The following is a 17,960-nucleotide window of genomic DNA, read 5'->3' as shown; positions in this document are numbered from 1 at the left end:
AGAATGAACAACGTGGACTTAGACCTTGTGACTTGAGACTTGCTTGTGTCTCCTGTGGTAGTGACTTGGTCCCACCTCTGGTAAATATGTTACAAAATAAATCCAATCATCATCGACATCATTGTCATATTGAGATATATGTTAAAAACATATTTTTGCTTAGAATTATTTATTTTTTAACTTAAAATCACAGAAATTCCAAATATGACAACCACAACAGCAGAAATAAACACAAAATTGATAGTCCAAATTAATTTTATTACTTTTGTGTGGTATAGGTGAATAGTTTATTGTATCATGTAACTTTGTATATACACTAAACTACAATATAATAATTACAATAAATTATCAAATTACAATCATCAGAATAATTACATGAACAGGAATACATAAGTCTAAGAATTTAAATAAGTAGGTATTCACAAAAGGTCGTATATTCACGTCAGCTAGATATTATCTAGTGTTTGTCATGTGAACATCTCAAGCAGTAAGTGAAATCCACAGGTGGAAAGGAACTCGAAGGGTCAAGTATTAGAATGGAAAATGTGGCATCAACCAAGAGGATTTGTCCTGGCATCAACCAAGAGGACTTGTCCTGGCATCAACCAAGAATATTTGTCCTGGCATCAACCAAGAGGATTTGTCTTGGCATCAACCAAGAGGATTTGTCCTGGCATCAACCAAGAGGACTTGTCCTGGCATCAACCAAGAGGATTTGTCCTGGCATCAACCAAGAGGATTTGTCCTGGCATCAACCAAGAGGACTTGTCCTGGCATCAACCAAGAGGACTTGTCCTGGCATCAACCAAGAGGATTTGTCCTGGCATCAACCAAGAGGATTTGTCCTGGCATCAACCAGGAGGATTTGTCCTGGCATCAACCAAGAGGATTTGTCCTGGCATCAACCAAGAGGATTTGTCCTGGCATCAACCAAGATGACTTAGTGACTCTTGAGGGTTTGGTTCCAAATGTATGAACTGTTTTTCCATCATATCTCAAATCTAAACATCGCATCATACTACATCTTATACATTAGGTTATTGAAGACATTCTTCCTCTTAATCTTTTACTCTCTGTATATTCACTAGATTCATTTCAAACTTTGTTATTGATCACCATCTACTTCACACTAGTTCTCTTTGGACCATCTGCTTAAGACTAGAGTAGCTATATCATCATTCTGTGTGTGATTATGAATTTCATTAAGATATATTGACCTTGCGCGATCTAAAATACTTAATGTGATACGTTATTAAAGCTCGTAAAAAAAAAAGTGTATCATTTTGCGGGGTTTTTTTTTTGTTGTTTGTTTGATAATGACTGTTAACTTGTCCAAGACCACGGTTCAAATGTACCCTGACACACCACTACAGTAAGACAATGTCTGCCCTTTACCACTGTATCTATGTTCATCTGAATCTGAACCTCGGATTGTATTCAAGCCGAGTGGAACACGTCTGTCTCTTAGTTTACAACTGGATCCCATCTATCTACCATTGAGGTTAGTTGTTCCTCTTCTGTGTCCTTTTCCTTAAGCCCAGATCTGAAAAAAAATAAATAAAATTGAAACATAAACTTACTTCACCATAAAAAGAGACCATGATGCTGTTCTCTAGAAAAACAAATGGAGAGGGTGGACACCAGGGAAACCCCGGATGGATAGAAGAATAGAATGATACGATAGATTGGATGGATGGATAGATAGGTTAGGATAGATAGGAGTAGGCAATCCAGGTGATAACCCCTATCCCTCACCCTGAGCGTGTGGTCCCATGACCCCGTGCAGAAGGCCGTTCCGTCGGGAGACAGACGCAGAGTGCTGACACGGTTCTCGTGTCCAAACAGGATGGACACCCTCGTCCCCTTCAAGACATCCCACACGTTGATGGTGTAGTCGTTGTAGCCACCGAACAGTAGCCGGCCTGAAGAATGAAAATACATGTCCTCTTTCAACAACGTAGATGCAATACATCGTTTCTGAAGAGAAGGTTAATGTGACAGTACGCTGTTCATATTCAGCTTAGTGACATGGATCACTAAAGTGTAGACTGGTTAGTGACATGGAATCACTAAAGTGTAGACTGGTTAGTGACATGGAATCACTAAAGTGTAGACTGGTTAGTGACATGGAATCACTAAAGTGTAGATTAGTTAGTGACATGGAATCACTAAAGTGTAGACTGGTTAGTGACATGGAATCACTAAAGTGTAGACTGGTTAGTGACATGGAATCACTAAAGTGTAGATTGGTTAGTGACATGGAATCACTAAAGTGTAGACTGGTTAGTGACATGGAATCACTAAAGTGTAGATTAGTTAGTGACATGGAATCACTAAAGTGTAGACTGGTTAGTGACATGGAATCACTAAAGTGTAGATTAGTTAGTGACATGGAATCACTAAAGTGTAGATTAGTTAGTGACATGGAATCACTAAAGTGTAGACTGGTTAGTGACATGGAATCACTAAAGTGTAGACTGGTTAGTGACATGGAATCACTAAAGTGTAGACTGGTTAGTGACATGGAATCACTAAAGTGTAGACTGGTTAGTGACATGGAATCACTAAAGTGTAGACTGGTTAGTGACATGGAATCACTAAAGTGTAGACTGGTTAGTGACATGTATTCACTAAAGTGTAGACTGGTTAGTGACATGGACCACTAAAGTGTAGATTAGTTAGTGACATGGAATCACTAAAGTGTAGACTGGTTAGTGACATGGAATCACTAAAGTGTAGACTGGTTAGTGACATGGAATCACTAAAGTGTAGACTGGTTAGTGACATGGAATCACTAAAGTGTAGACTGGTTAGTGACATGGAATCACTAAAATGTAGACTGGTTAGTGACATGGAATCACTAAAGTGTAGACTGGTTAGTGACATGAAATCACTAAAGTGTAGACTGGTTAGTGACATGGAATCACTAAAGTGTAGACTGGTTAGTGACATGGAATCACTAAATTTAGACTGGTTAGTGACATGGAATCACTAAAGTGTAGATTGGTTAGTGACAAGGAATCACTAAAGGGTAGACTGGTTAATGACATGGAATCACTAAATTTAGACTGGTTAGTGACATGGAATATCTAAAGTGTAGACTGGTTAGTGACATGGAATCACTAAAGTGTAGACTGGTTAGTGACATGGAATCACTAAAGTGTAGACTGGTTAGTGACATGGATCACTAAAGTGTAGACTGGTTAGTGACATGGATCACTAAAGTGTAGATTGGTTAGTGACATGGAATCACTAAAGTGTAGACTGGTTAGTGACATGGAATCCCTAAAGTGTAGACTGGTTAGTGACATGGAATCACTAAAGTGTAGACTGGTTAATGACATGGAATCACTAAATTTAGACTGGTTAGTGACATGGAATATCTAAAGTGTAGACTGGTTAGTGACATGGAATCACTAAAGTGTAGACTGGTTAGTGACATGGAATCACTAAAGTGTAGACTGGTTAGTGACATGGACCACTAACTAAAGTGTAGACTGGTTAGTGACATGGAATCACTAAAGTGTAGACTGGTTAGTGACATGGATCACTAAAGTGTAGACTGGTTAGTGACATGGAATCACTAAAGTGTAGACTGGTTAGTGACATGGAATCACTAAAGTGTAGATTGGTTAGTGACATGGAATCACTAAAGTGTAGACTGGTTAGTGACATGGAATCACTAAAGTGTAGACTGGTTAGTGACATGGAATCACTAAAGTGTAGACTGGTTAGTGACATGGAATCACTAAAGTGTAGAGAGGTAAAAGCACGTGTACTAGATGAAGTTCATGAATACAGTATCTTACCACTGAGAGAGAAGTCAACACTGGAGGCACCAAATATGATGCTCTCTTTGGAATAAATGGCCACTTCTCTGTCAGCTCTCAGGTCATAGAGACGACACTGAAACAAAAAACATGCATCAATAACTAGATTTTTTTTATATATATTTTTTTGCAAACGGGTTAAAAACATTCAATGTCAAAGTACTTCATGATCTTTGACATTGAAAGGCAGCATCAACATGTGATCAAGCAGTAAACGATACCGATGACAACTTACTGTCGCATCATCAGAGCCTGAGGCAAATGCATCTCCACTGGGGTAGTACCTGATGCCAAGGAAGGAGACAAACGGCAGGTAATATACAACGAACCATACATAATGGAGATTAGCTTAGTTTTACAGGGACAGTGCCAGCTAGTTTTCAACTGCAGTCGCCTGGGGCTCACTTATGATTAATACAGGGGTATTAACACAGTGTGTCTCTAAGTCCCTTGGAATTCATTCGTATCTCCTTACCTGACACTGTTGATGTCTGATTCGTGGGTTTCGAAGGACTGAATGCACTGGCCTGAGCGCATGTCCCATACATTGGCCTTCTTGTCACAGCCCTGTGTTTAGACACACAGAAGAAGATTAAGGAATTCATTAATTATTGCTAAATTGTTTTGAAAGGTTTAAACCCAAAATAGGGTTTAACTTCCAAGTGGCTTTTCCTGGTTAAATAAAAGGTTAAATGAAAAAATATCCACATTATGTCAAATGTAACACAGTATCTTTGCATTCTGGACCACACAAACAGGAGTTTGAATCTCAAGCCTGCCACGATTTCTTCACTAATCATTTCAAATCTCCCGCTCTCTCTGAATAAAAATGTTTGTTTGAAAAGTTAAAAAGGTAAAAGACAATGCTTAGGAGGAGGTCAGGTTGTTTATTCACAATTTCTCTATTGTGGGACAATATAGTGAAATGCTCCTAGTCTTCTCCTCACCCCAGAGACGAAGGTGTTGCCGGTCTCAGAAGGAGCCAGGTCCAGACAAAGAACATCAGCGGTGTGTCCATGGAAACTCTGCAACAGCTGACCGCTCTCCACATCCCATAATGCACAGGTTCCGTCTCCGCTCGACGTCAGGATCTGGAACACAAAAGGGGGTTCCATCACAAACTGCATCTTGGGATCACAACATAATACACGTTCTCATATAGGGGTGAAAACTAACAGCCACTTAGTCATTCATTAAATGTCAATGCGAGACGAAGTGAAAATGTGATTTAAGTGAAGGTTAGGATTCACCCCGTAATGTACACATGGGACTGGTTTCCCAGACCTATATTAGGCTCATTTCAGGACAAAAAAATACTCTATATTGAATATGTCAGGGAAACCAGCCCTTAGAGAGCAAAGTACAACTACACTACTACAAGTAGTAAGGTCAGAGGGAAGCCATTGTCATAACTTTGGCTGTTCAGAATTCAGATTCAGAATTCTATGACACTGACCCATAAATAGAAGAGTCTTGGCCCGAGGCTAAAGCATGTGACTAAACACAGCCAATGGGGAACATTAGAATGTTGTGAATTATTAAACAAGAATGGCAGTTCTTTCCAGGTCTGGTATAGAGTGCAGTGATTTCCCATTACTCATCTGCCATGGGAAAGTAGTAGAAATTCAGATGCCTCATCCTAATTTGATCATCCTGTTGTTGCAGAAACATTCCTGCACATCAGGAAATGCAAACTTGTAGTGATTTTGAGGTTTAAAAAGGCTTCTAAAGTTTGTAATTTCCACTTTAAAATGTCAGATTTGATTTGCCCAAACGAAAAATGTAGGAATCCCTACCAAAAACAATCCATTAATTATAATCCATATAACAATTCACATTTTCTGTTGCTGCAGGATTATTTTCCTGATGTGTGAAACTGGTTCAAATTATGACACGGCATATCAGTGGGTTTTTCTTTTAGACTGATTTTGAAGCAATCAAGTAATTCCAACAATTTATAGAAAGGTGCGAATACAAACCTTGTTAAAGACTGTAACAAAATATACAAATGGTACAACAAAAAAATAATTACATCAGAATAAGAAAAATGTCTTCTCTAACCTGCATGTCTGAGTTGGTGAAGCTACAGGCAGATAAGTAGTTGGTGTGCATGGCGACAGACTTCTTCTTCGCTGCCAGGTTCTCATTCTTGTCCAACGACAGAGGGTACACAGAGCACTTGTTGTCCAGACCCCTGAAACACAATCAATCCATCACATTTTATTTTTAAACTCTCTTATAACGTCAACAGTTGTGACAGTGCTTCACAGTAACCGGGCCAAGACCCAAAAGTGCACAGTGGGAAAATGGAGCGTGTGGGTGGAGCAGGGGGGGACTTACCCACAGGCCACTGCACATCCAGAGGGGGCGTAGGCACAGGCCATCACCCAGGTGCACGGCATGGTCACTGCATGCTCCTAGAGGACACCACATTATAAAAGGAACAATCAGCATTTCCGTGACATTTAGGGGTGTCTATAATACCAGGACATCCAGGTGTCTATAATACCATGACATTCAGAAGGTGTCTATAATACCGTGACATTCAGAAGGTGTCTATAATACCGTGACATTCAGGGGTGTCTATAATACCATGACATTCAGAAGGTGTCTATAATAATGTGCCCATCCATATATAGCCCATGTATCTAACGCTGTCTGGCCAAAAAGAATGACATGTCATACTCTTTTTGGCCTGACAGCATCAAATACATGGGCAACACATACAAATCAAATCAAATCAAATCAAATTTTATTTGTCACATACACATGGTTAGCAGATGTTAATGCGAGTGTAGCGAACGAAATGCTTGTGCTTCTAGTTCCGACAATGCAGTAATAACCAACAAGTAATCTAACTAACAATTCCAAAACTACTGTCTTGTACACAGTGTAAGGGGATAAAGAATATGTACATAAGGATATATGAATGAGTGATGGTACAGAGCAGCATAGGCAAGATACAGTAGATGGTATCGAGTACAGTATGTACAAATGAGATGAGTATGTAAACAAAGTGGCATAGTTTAAAGTGGCTAGTGATACATGTATTACATAAGGATACAGTCGATGATATAGAGTACAGTATATACGTATGCATATGAGATGAATAATGTAGGGTAAGTAACATTATATAAGGTAGCATTGTTTAAAGTGGCTAGTGATATATTTACATCATTTCCCATCAATTCCCATTATTAAAGTGGCTGGAGTTGAGTCAGTGTCAGTGTTAGTGGTGGCTGTTTAACAGTCTGATGGCCTTGAGATAGAAGCTGTTTTTCAGTCTCTCGGTCCCAGCTTTGATGCACCTGTACTGACCTCGCCTTCTGGATGATAGCGGGGTGAACAGGCAGTGGCTCGGGTGGTTGATGTCCTTGATGATCTTTATGGCCTTCCTGTGACATCGGGTGGTGTAGGTGTCCTGGAGGGCAGGTAGTTTGCCCCCGGTGATGCGTTGTGCAGACCTCACCACCCTCTGGAGAGCCTTACGGTTGAGGGCGGAGCAGTTGCCGTACCAGGCGGTGATACAGCCCGCCAGGATGCTCTCGATTGTGCATCTGTAGAAGTTTGTGAGTGCTTTTGGTGACAAGCCAAATTTCTTCAGCCTCCTGAGGTTGAAGAGGCGCTGCTGCGCCTTCTTCACAATGCTGTCTGTGTGAGTGGACCAATTCAGTTTGTCTGTGATGTGTATGCCGAGGAACTTAAAACTTGCTACCCTCTCCACTACTGTTCCATCGATGTGGATAGGGGGGTGTTCCCTCTGCTGTTTCCTGAAGTCCACAATCATCTCCTTAGTTTTGTTGACGTTGAGTGTGAGGTTATTTTCCTGACACCACACTCCGAGGGCCCTCACCTCCTCCCTGTAGGCCGTCTCGTCGTTGTTGGTAATCAAGCCTACCACTGTTGTGTCGTCCGCAAACTTGATGATTGAGTTGGAGGCGTGCGTGGCCACGCAGTCGTGGGTGAACAGGGAGTACAGGAGAGGGCTCAGAACGCACCCTTGTGGGGCCCCAGTGTTGAGGATCAGCGGGGAGGAGATGTTGTTGCCTACCCTCACCACCTGGGGGCGGCCCGTCAGGAAGTCCAGTACCCAGTTGCACAGGGCGGGGTCGAGACCCAGGGTCTCGAGCTTGATGACGAGCTTGGAGGGTACTATGGTGTTGAATGCCGAGCTGTAGTCAATGAACAGCATTCTCACATAGGTATTCCTCTTGTCCAGATGGGTTAGGGCGGTGTGCAGTGTGGTTGAGATTGCATCGTCTGTGGACCTATTTGGGCGGTAAGCAAATTGGAGTGGGTCTAGGGTGTCAGGTAGGGTGGAGGTGATATGGTCCTTGACTAGTCTCTCAAAGCACTTCATGATGACGGAAGTGAGTGCTACGGGGCGGTAGTCGTTTAGCTCAGTTACCTTAGCTTTCTTGGGAACAGGAACAATGGTGGCCCTCTTGAAGCATGTGGGAACAGCAGACTGGTATAGGGATTGATTGAATATGTCCGTAAACACACCGGCCAGCTGGTCTGCGCATGCTCTGAGGGCGCGGCTGGGGATGCCGTCTGGGCCTGCAGCCTTGCGAGGGTTAACACGTTTAAATGTCTTACTCACCTCGGCTGCAGTGAAGGAGAGACCGCATGTTTTCGTTGCCGGCCGTGTCAGTGGCACTGTATTGTCCTCAAAGCGGGCAAAAAAGTTGTTTAGTCTGCCTGGGAGCAGGACATCCTGGTCCGTGACTGGGCTGGATTTCTTCCTGTAGTCCGTGATTGACTGTAGACCCTGCCACATGCCTCTTGTGTCTGAGCCGTTGAATTGAGATTCTACTTTGTCTCTGTACTGACGCTTAGCTTGTTTGATAGCCTTGCGGAGGGAATAGCTGCACTGTTTGTATTCGGTCATGTTACCAGACACCTTCCCCTGATTAAAAGCAGTGGTTCGCGCTTTCAGTTTCACGCGAATGCTGCCATCAATCCACGGTTTCTGGTTAGGGAATGTTTTAATCGTTGCTATGGGAACGACATCTTCAACGCACGTTCTAATGAACTCACACACCGAATCAGCGTATTCGTCAATGTTGTTGTCTGACGCAATACGAAACATGTCCCAGTCCACGTGGTGGAAGCAGTCTTGGAGTGTGGAGTCAGCTTGGTCGGACCAGCGTTGGACAGACCTCAGCGTGGGAGCCTCTTGTTTTAGTTTCTGTCTGTAGGCAGGGATCAACAAAATGGAGTCGTGGTCAGCTTTTCCGAAAGGGGGGCGGGGCAGGGCCTTATATGCGTCGCGGAAGTTAGAGTAACAATGATCCAAGGTCTTTCCACCCCTGGTTGCGCAATCGATATGCTGATAAAATTTAGGGAGTCTTGTTTTCAGATTAGCCTTGTTAAAATCCCCAGCTACAATGAATGCAGCCTCCGGATGAATGGTTTCCAGTTTGCAAAGAGTTAAATAAAGTTCGTTCAGAGCCATCGATGTGTCTGCTTGGGGGGGGATGTATACGGCTGTGATTATAATCGAAGAGAATTCTCTTGGTAGATAATGCGGTCTACATTTGATTGTGAGGAATTCTAAATCAGGTGAACAGAAGGATTTGAGTTCCTGTATGTTTCTTTCATCACACCATGTCACGTTAGTCATAAGGCATACGCCGCCGCCCCTCTTCTTACCAGAAAGTTGTTTGTTTCTGTCTGCGCGATGTGTGGAGAAACCCGTTGGCTGCACCGCTTCGGATAGAGTCTCTCCAGTGAGCCACGTTTCCGTGAAGCAAAGAACGTTACAGTCTCTGATGTCCCTCTGGAATGCTACCCTTGCTCGGATTTCATCAACCTTGTTGTCAAGAGACTGGACATTGGCAAGAAGAATGCTAGGGAGTGGTGCACGATGTGCCCGTCTCCGGAGTCTGACCAGAAGACCGCCTCGTTTCCCTCTTTTTCGGAGTTGTTGTTTTTTTGGGTCGCTGCATGGAATCCACTCAGTTGTCCTGTTTGTAAGGCAGAACACAGGATCCGCGTCGCGAAAAACATATTCTTGGTAGTACTGATGGTGAGTTGATGCTGATCTTATATTCAGTAGTTCTTCTCGACTGTATGTAATGAAACCTAAGATGAGCTGGGGTACTAATGTAAGAAATAACACGTAAAAAAACAAAAAACTGCATAGTTTCCTAGGAACGCGAAGCGAGGCGGCCATCTCTGTCGGCGCCATTGTCCATACGGAGACAGAGAGGCGCTGTTTGCTCTGATGTTTTCTCCTGTGAGATTGATGAGTCTGGGGGAATGATCAATATATTCAGAGATGACGTATCAGATCTCAGATTTTTTTGGGGGGTGGGGGGGCACTGTGGTGGCCAATCAGATTTCAAAAGGTGGCCGTGGCCACACAGGGCCACACAGGGCACTGGCCACCCTGGGCACCGCTACAGGTCCATAGGGCACTGGCCACCCTGGGCACCGCTACAGGTCCATAGGGCACTGGCCACCCTGGGCACCGCTACAGGTCCATAGGGCACTGGTCAGTAGTGCAACATAGGGAGTTGTTCCTAGCCACCGTGCTTCTACACCTGCATTGCTTGCTGTTTGGGGTTTTAGGCTGGGTTTCTGTACAGCACTTTGAGATATCAGCTGATGTACGAAGGGCTTTATAAACACATTTGATTTGATGTGGGGAATAAGGTTCCATTTGGGATGCACAAAATGTTCTCATTCATCCAAAATCAGATGAAATAACTGCAGAAGTCTTGCTATCTCTCCAAGCATTTGTCAACTCTAAAGCCTTTCTGGACAGAGAAAAAAAAAAGAAGGTTCCCTACCTTGTTAGTGGTGAAGGCATCCCATACAATCACTTTTCCATCCTGAAAAGAAGTTAGATTAGGAAAAAAACATTAGAAGTGGCACACAGGCCTAAGATTCTTTACATTTCCAACAAAATGTTACAAATGTGATCACTACTGAAAGCAGTGCATATTATTTTAAACTCAGCACCATGGACAGCGACCGTCAGTATCTCAGATGTGACTACTGAAATATGCACACATCTGTTTTAGGAGCTTTTCCCGAACCTCAAATTGAGCGACGAGCGATGAGCTTTACAATAAGAGAGGAAGAGGTCGAAGCGAGAGAGGTTTATTCCGACGAAAATCTGTCCACGAAAAATAAGACCATCTTTTAGGTCTTCAGAAACCTACCCAATAATCTAATACTCACCTGTGATGAGCTGACGATCCTCCTCTTGTCCTTACACCAGTCCATGCAGAGAACTTTGTTTCCATGTCCCTTTAGAGTACGCCGGGTCTTCATGATAAACTGGCCCAGTCCATCCACCTTCTCTGCCACCTGGTGTACTGTAGTAGGGACCAAGATCCTATGTTACTGTACTGTACTGTAGTAGGGACCAAGATCCTATGTTACTGTACTGTACTGTAGTAGGGACCAAGATCCTAGGTTACTGTACTGTACTGTAGTAGGGACCAAGATCCTATGTTACTGTAGTAGGGACCAAGATCCTAGGTTACTGTACTGTACTGTAGTAGGAACCAAGATCCTATGTTACTGCAGTAGGGACCAAGATCCTATGTTACTGTACTGTAGTAGGGACCAAGATCCTAGGTTAGTGTACTGTAGTAGGGAGTAGGAACCAAGATCCTACGTTACCGTACTGTAGTAGGGACCAAGATGCTACGTTACTGTACTGTAGTAGGGACCAAGATCCTATGTTACTGTACTGTAGTAGGGACCAAGATCCTACGTTACTGTACTGATGTAGGGACCAAGATCCTACATTACTGTACTGTAGTAGGGACCAAGATCCTACGTTACTGTACTGTAGTAGGGACCAAGATCCTACGTTACTGTACTGTAGTAGGGACCAAGATCCTACGTTACTGTACTGTAGTAGGGAGTAGGAACCAATATTCAACTTTACTACTGTCATGACGTGGCCCTCTTTCGGTATAGCGAGTACCCTCCCCCTCTCTCTCTCACCAACTCTCTCCTCCCCCTACACCCAGGTTCTGTTATCTCAGGTTGTGAATTCCATGAGGAGACTCTCCTTAGGGCCAGGCAGTATAGAGAGAGGGTTACACAGTAGAACAAAGGAATATCTTCTACATCACAGAACTTGAGAACTGAACAATGTCCATGTTTTGGAGAATGTGTAAACGGTCGGTGGAGAAGCCAGCTACAACCCGGGCCATTTTGTTTTATGATTGTGACCTCAGGAAAGACAATACGGCCACATTACCATAACTCTGTTTATACAGGAGCCTCCGTTATGAGGTTTGCATCTAATTATTGTATAAAATGAATGAGTAAAGATGAAACTATTTGTGAAATGATGTAAGATGGTGTTGAACCATTAATGTGAGAGAATTGTCTTCCCTTCAAAGTTTAACTAAGTCATTGGCCCACCACCATGAGCACAGACATTGATCTGGCGTTATGGGACAGCCCTCTTCTACTGTTCCAAATTAAAACCCCACCTGAAGAAATCCTCTTCAGACCATGCCTGCCTCGGTCAACTGAGGGAGCGAAGGTTGAGTAGAGACCACAAAAAAACCTCAGTAGAAGCTAAGGTTGTAATGGTTGTTGAAAATCTCAAACTATCGATACCGACAGAATAAGAGCAAATCTTCTATACTAATTACTAGTCTGCAGCTAGAATTTATGTTGACTGACTGTGAAGACCGACAACCGCCGAAACAGCTAATCTATAAGAACATTTCTGAATGGGACTCTGAGGTATCCATTCTAACTACGAAGGACCCCAGGGAAGGAGAGAGAAGTTCGGATGAACTTTCCAACAGAAAGACGAACGATTCCAACAGAGATCTCTGACGACACACTGAGCGTATATATATATATTGATTGCAATGATTCCCGAATGAGTGAGCGTTCATGTGCAAAGGATTAGCATTTCAATTATTAGAATTATCAACTGTGTAGTGACTTGTGTAATACCCGCCCTTCTCAGTCCACATCCACTTCCCTTTGTCTACCAAGCCATCATATCGGCTTAGCGCACTAGGGAACCTCCCTATCATTTCCTTGTAATCACATCTACTGTTTGTTTATGCATTTCTGTGATTATTTAGTTAGTTAGTAAATAAATGACTAAGAAAATAAATTGGTGTATGGATGATTCATAGTGAAGGCTGGGTTCATGCAGATAACCAACAATTTACGATGTTTGGAATGAGACTAACGTGAGATAACGAATAATTCATTAATTAGAAGACTATTTGAAGAGTTATATTAGGAAAATTATAACTATGTAATCTGAAGATTTTCCTTGGTGCCCCGACTTCCTAGTTAATTACATTTACATGATTAGTTTAATCACGTAATAATAATTACAGAGAATTGATTTGATAAAAAAAACAGTCTTCAAATGAATGATGCCAAAGACACGACACTGTCCTGGAGTAGGGATCAAGATCCAACATTACTGTAGTAGGGACCAAGATCCTACGTTACTGTAGTAGGGACCAAGATCCAACATTACTGTAGTAGGGACCAAGATCCAACATTACTGTAGTAGGGACCAAGATCCAACATTACTGTAGTGGGGACCAAGATCCAACATTACTGTAGTAGGGACCAAGATCCAACATTACTGTAGTAGGGATCAAGATCCAACATTACTGTAGTAGGGATCAAGATCCAACATTACTGTAGTAGGGACCAAGATCCAACATTACTGTAGTAGGGATCAAGATCCAACATTACTGTAGTAGGGACCAAGATCCAACATTACTGTAGTAGGGATCAAGATCCAACATTACTGTAGTAGGGATCAAGATCCTACGTTACTGTAGTAGGGATCAAGATCCAACATTACTGTAGTAGGGACCAAGATCCTACGTTACCGTACTGTAGTAGGGACCAAGATCCTACGTTACTGTAGTAGGGATCAAGATCCAACATTACTGTAGTAGGGATCAAGATCCAACATTACTGTAGTAGGGACCAAGATCCAACATTACTGTAGTAGGGATCAAGATCCAACATTACTGTAGTAGGGACCAAGATCCAACATTACTGTAGTAGGGACCAAGATCCAACATTACTGTAGTGGGGACCAAGATCCAACATTACTGTAGTAGGGACCAAGATCCAACATTACTGTAGTAGGGACCAAGATCCTACGTTACTGTAGTAGGGACCAAGATCCAACATTACTGTAGTAGGGACCAAGATCCAACATTACTGTAGTAGGGACCAAGATCCAACATTACTGTAGTAGGGATCAAGATCCTACGTTACCGTACTGTAGTAGGGACCAAGATCCTACGTTACTGTAGTAGGGACCAAGATCCAACATTACTGTAGTGGGGACCAAGATCCAACATTACTGTAGTAAGGACCAAGATCCAACATTACTGTAGTAGGGACCAAGATCCAACATTACTGTAGTAGGGACCAAGATCCTACGTTACCGTACTGTAGTAGGGACCAAGATCCTACGTTACTGTAGTAGGGACCAAGATCCAACATTACTGTAGTAGGGACCAAGATCCAACATTACTGTAGTAGGGACCAAGATCAAACATTACTGTAGTAGGGACCAAGATCCAACATTACTGTAGTAGGGTCCAAGATCCAACATTACTGTAGTAGGGTCCAAGATCCAACATTACTGTAGTAGGGACCAAGATCCAACATTACTGTAGTGGGGACCAAGATCCTACATTACTGTAGTAGGGACCAAGATCCAACATTACTGTAGTAGGGTCCAAGATCCAACATTACTGTAGTAGGGTCGAAGATCCAACATTACTGTAGTAGGGACCAAGATCCAACATTACTGTAGTGGGGACCAAGATCCTACATTACTGTAGTAGGGACCAAGATCCAACATTACTGTAGTGGGGACCAAGATCCTACATTACTGTACTGTAGTAGGGACCAAGATCCAACATTACTGAAGTAGGGACCAAGATCCTACATTACCGTACTGTAGTAGGGACCAATATCCTACGTTACCATACTGAGGTAGGGACCAAGATCCTACATTACTGTAGTAGGGACCAAGATCCAACATTACTGTAGTAGCGACCAAGATCCAACATTACTGTAGTAGGGACCAAGATCCAACATTACTGTAGTGGGGACCAAGATCCTACATTACTGTACTGTAGTATGGACCAAGATGCTACGTTACTGTACTGTAGTAGGGACCAAGATCCTACGTTACCGTACTGTAGTAGGGACCAAGATCCTACGTTACTGTAGTAGGGACCAAGATCCAACATTACTGTAGTAGGGACCAAGATCCAACATTACTGTAGTAGGGACCAAGATCCAACATTACTGTAGTGGGGACCAAGATCCTACATTACTGTACTGTAGTAGGGACCAAGATGCTACGTTACTGTACTGTAGTAGGGACCAAGATCCTACGTTACTGATGTAGGGACCAAGATCCTACATTACTATACTGTAGTAGGGACCAAGATCCTACGTTACTGTACTGTAGTAGGGACCAAGATCCTACGTTACTGTACTGTAGTAGGGACCAAGATCCTACGTTACTGTACTGTAGTAGGGACCAAGATCCTACGTTACTGTACTGTAGTAGGGACCAAGATCCTATGTTAGTGTACTGATGTTAAAAGTGGTTAGTTGTGGACCAATATCAGACATTAGTGCACTGTTGAAGGGATCAATCTATGGTTAGAGTGGTTAGTTACAGACACCAAGCAATATCCGACGTTTGTGTACTGTTGTTATAGGGACGAATATCCGACGTTAGTCTACTGTTGTTATAGGGACGAATATCCGATGTTTGCTTATGGTGTTATCATACCATGAGCTGAGCAGGGTCTTAAATGTGTTCTAGCATTAAAACATCCCACCGGGTTGGGGATTCATATTAAACCGCAGTAAACGGTTAGAGATGTTAAAATTAATCTCTCTGATCTCAACGAGGTCGACAAACTAAAGCATAAATCAAGGATGAATATTGTTTTAAGCACCATCTCGGCTATAATAAAACGGTGCTTTTGAGTGAGAAAAGAAATAGCAAATAGAGGAGTAAATTCCACCAAAGCCTAGGCTATATGTCTAATTGCAGCCGGAAATGCATCTTGTCATTTGAACAAATCCGAGTGATATTAATACATAGGCGAGCAAGTGGCTTCAAATATAATAACCGTTTACAAATGAATGAAGAATTATCTATTTTCTTCGTGTGACCGAGTCAGTGCTCTGATAATAGCAATATGACAAATTCACAATATAGGCCTATTATATCTATATCTATATTCTGATATGGTCGTGTTTACATTTTGCATGCAGTACTATTCGGAAGGCAGTGTTTTGATTCGCGGGGCCTTCCCTCTCGTCTCATTTTCAGCACCACTCACGTTCAACATCATGCAGCTTCGCTCTTTCGTCCTCGAGCTTCGTTTTCAACGTGTCCGATTCCGCTTTTAGGTTGGTGAGAGTCTCATTCGGTTGTACCTCCTGTGTAGCCATTTCAGGGTTTGTGGAAAATATCATATATATTCCCGTTGTCAGAGCAGATGCGGGCAGCAAAAAAAAGAAGAGAAGAGAGAGTATATTTTGCAAGCTAAGGACGCGGGGCTCACAGCTGATGCAGCTCTCATGACGTCAGAGAAAAGATGCTTTCTCAGTTTTCGAGAGGGAGGCTGCCATCGACGCTATGTAGACTAGATCCATCACGTGCGCAATAGCTACTTATATGATCAAACACAATTTGACGCAAAAAAAGAGAGAATTGTTTTTCCCTCAACCATAGTATAAAACATTCTAGACATGGTCAACACTGATGCGATCATGTAGGTCTAAAGTGTACACGTTAGCATATGTGTAAGAAATCCTTACAAAAAAAAAAAAACAGAAATCAACTAATACATCATTTTATTCGCATGTAATTCATTTTAGGCACATGTATTTACAGAGCCTTCAGGAAGTGTTCACACCCCTTGACTTTTCCCCTTTACATTGTTGTTACAGCCCGAATTTAAAATGGATTACATTTAGATATTGTCGTCACTGGCCGACACACAATACCCCACAATGTCAAAGTTGAATTATGTTTAAAATATATATATATATATATATATATATATAAAAAAAATAAAAAAAAAAACATGACTCAGAGGTGTAAATACTTACTGTATGTAAATTCAATATTTCTGTATTACATTTATCAATTTGCAAAAAATGTCTAAAAATATGTTTTCACTTCATTATGGGGTATTGTGTATAGATGGGTAAGAAAAACACTCAATTTAATCAACTTTGAATTTAGGCTGTAACACAACAAAATGTGGAAGAAGTCAACGGGTATGAATAATTTCAGAACTAATATATATAAACACAACAAAGGGTTGTTTCATGAACTGAAATTTAAAAAAATCCCAGAAATGTTCCCAACGCACTTATTTCTCTCAAAAAAGCATATTTCTTTAAAATTATGTGAACCAATTTGTTTACATCCCTGGTGGATGCTGGTGAAACTGTGGGATCGTCTGAAACCAGCCACCCAGACAGCTGATGAAACTGTGGGTTTGTCTGAAACCAGCCACCAGGACAGCTGATGAAACTGTGGGTTTGTCTGAGACCAGCCACCAGGACAGCTGATGAAACTGTGGGTTTGTCTGAGACCAGCCACCAGGACAGCTGATGAAACTGTGGGTTTGTCTGAGACCAGCCACCAGGACAGCTGATGAAACTGTGGGTTTGTCTGAGACCAGCCACCAGGACAGCTGATGAAACTGTGGGTTTGTCTGAAACCAGCCACCAGGACAGCTGATGAAACTGTGGGTTTGTCTGAGACCAGCCACCAGGACAGCTGATGAAACTGTGGGTTTGTCTGAGACCAGCCACCAGGACAGCTGATGAAACTGTGGGTTTGTCTGAGACCAGCCACCAGGACAGCTGATGAAACTGTGGGTTTGTCTGAGACCAGCCACCAGGACAGCTGATGAAACTGTGGGTTTGTCTGAGACCAGCCACCAGGACAGCTGATGAAACTGTGGGTTTGTCTGAGACCAGCCACCAGGACAGCTGATGAAACTGTGGGTTTGTCTGAGACCAGCCACCAGGACAGCTGATGAAACTGTGGCACAACTGAAGACTTTCTGCAGAAACCGTCTCAGAGAAGCTGATCTGCTCGTC

The 17,960-nt window shown here is 42.5% G+C and overlaps 1 protein-coding gene across 1 annotated transcript; it reads right to left on the bottom strand.

Moving 5' to 3' along the window:
• Window positions 1-233: 233 nt before the first annotated feature.
• On the bottom strand, window positions 234-16,763 carry LOC110500941 (guanine nucleotide-binding protein subunit beta-5a). The gene is made up of 11 exons (XM_036960848.2): window positions 16,181-16,763; window positions 11,022-11,158; window positions 10,628-10,669; window positions 6,171-6,247; window positions 5,892-6,024; window positions 4,778-4,921; window positions 4,306-4,397; window positions 4,066-4,114; window positions 3,810-3,906; window positions 1,756-1,922; window positions 234-1,543 (listed from the first exon to the last, which is right to left on the bottom strand). The coding sequence occupies exons 1-11, from the start codon at window positions 16,314-16,316 to the stop codon at window positions 1,532-1,534; spliced, it is 1,086 nt and encodes a 361-aa protein (XP_036816743.2). The 5' UTR covers window positions 16,317-16,763; the 3' UTR covers window positions 234-1,531.
• Window positions 16,764-17,960: the final 1,197 nt, after the last annotated feature.

The sequence above is a fragment of the Oncorhynchus mykiss genome, chromosome 2 (genome assembly GCF_057628025.1).
Source record: "Oncorhynchus mykiss isolate SJ-2025 chromosome 2, ASM5762802v1, whole genome shotgun sequence".
Lineage (NCBI taxonomy): Eukaryota > Metazoa > Chordata > Actinopteri > Salmoniformes > Salmonidae > Oncorhynchus > Oncorhynchus mykiss.
This window is presented reverse-complemented; position numbering and strand designations above follow the sequence as displayed.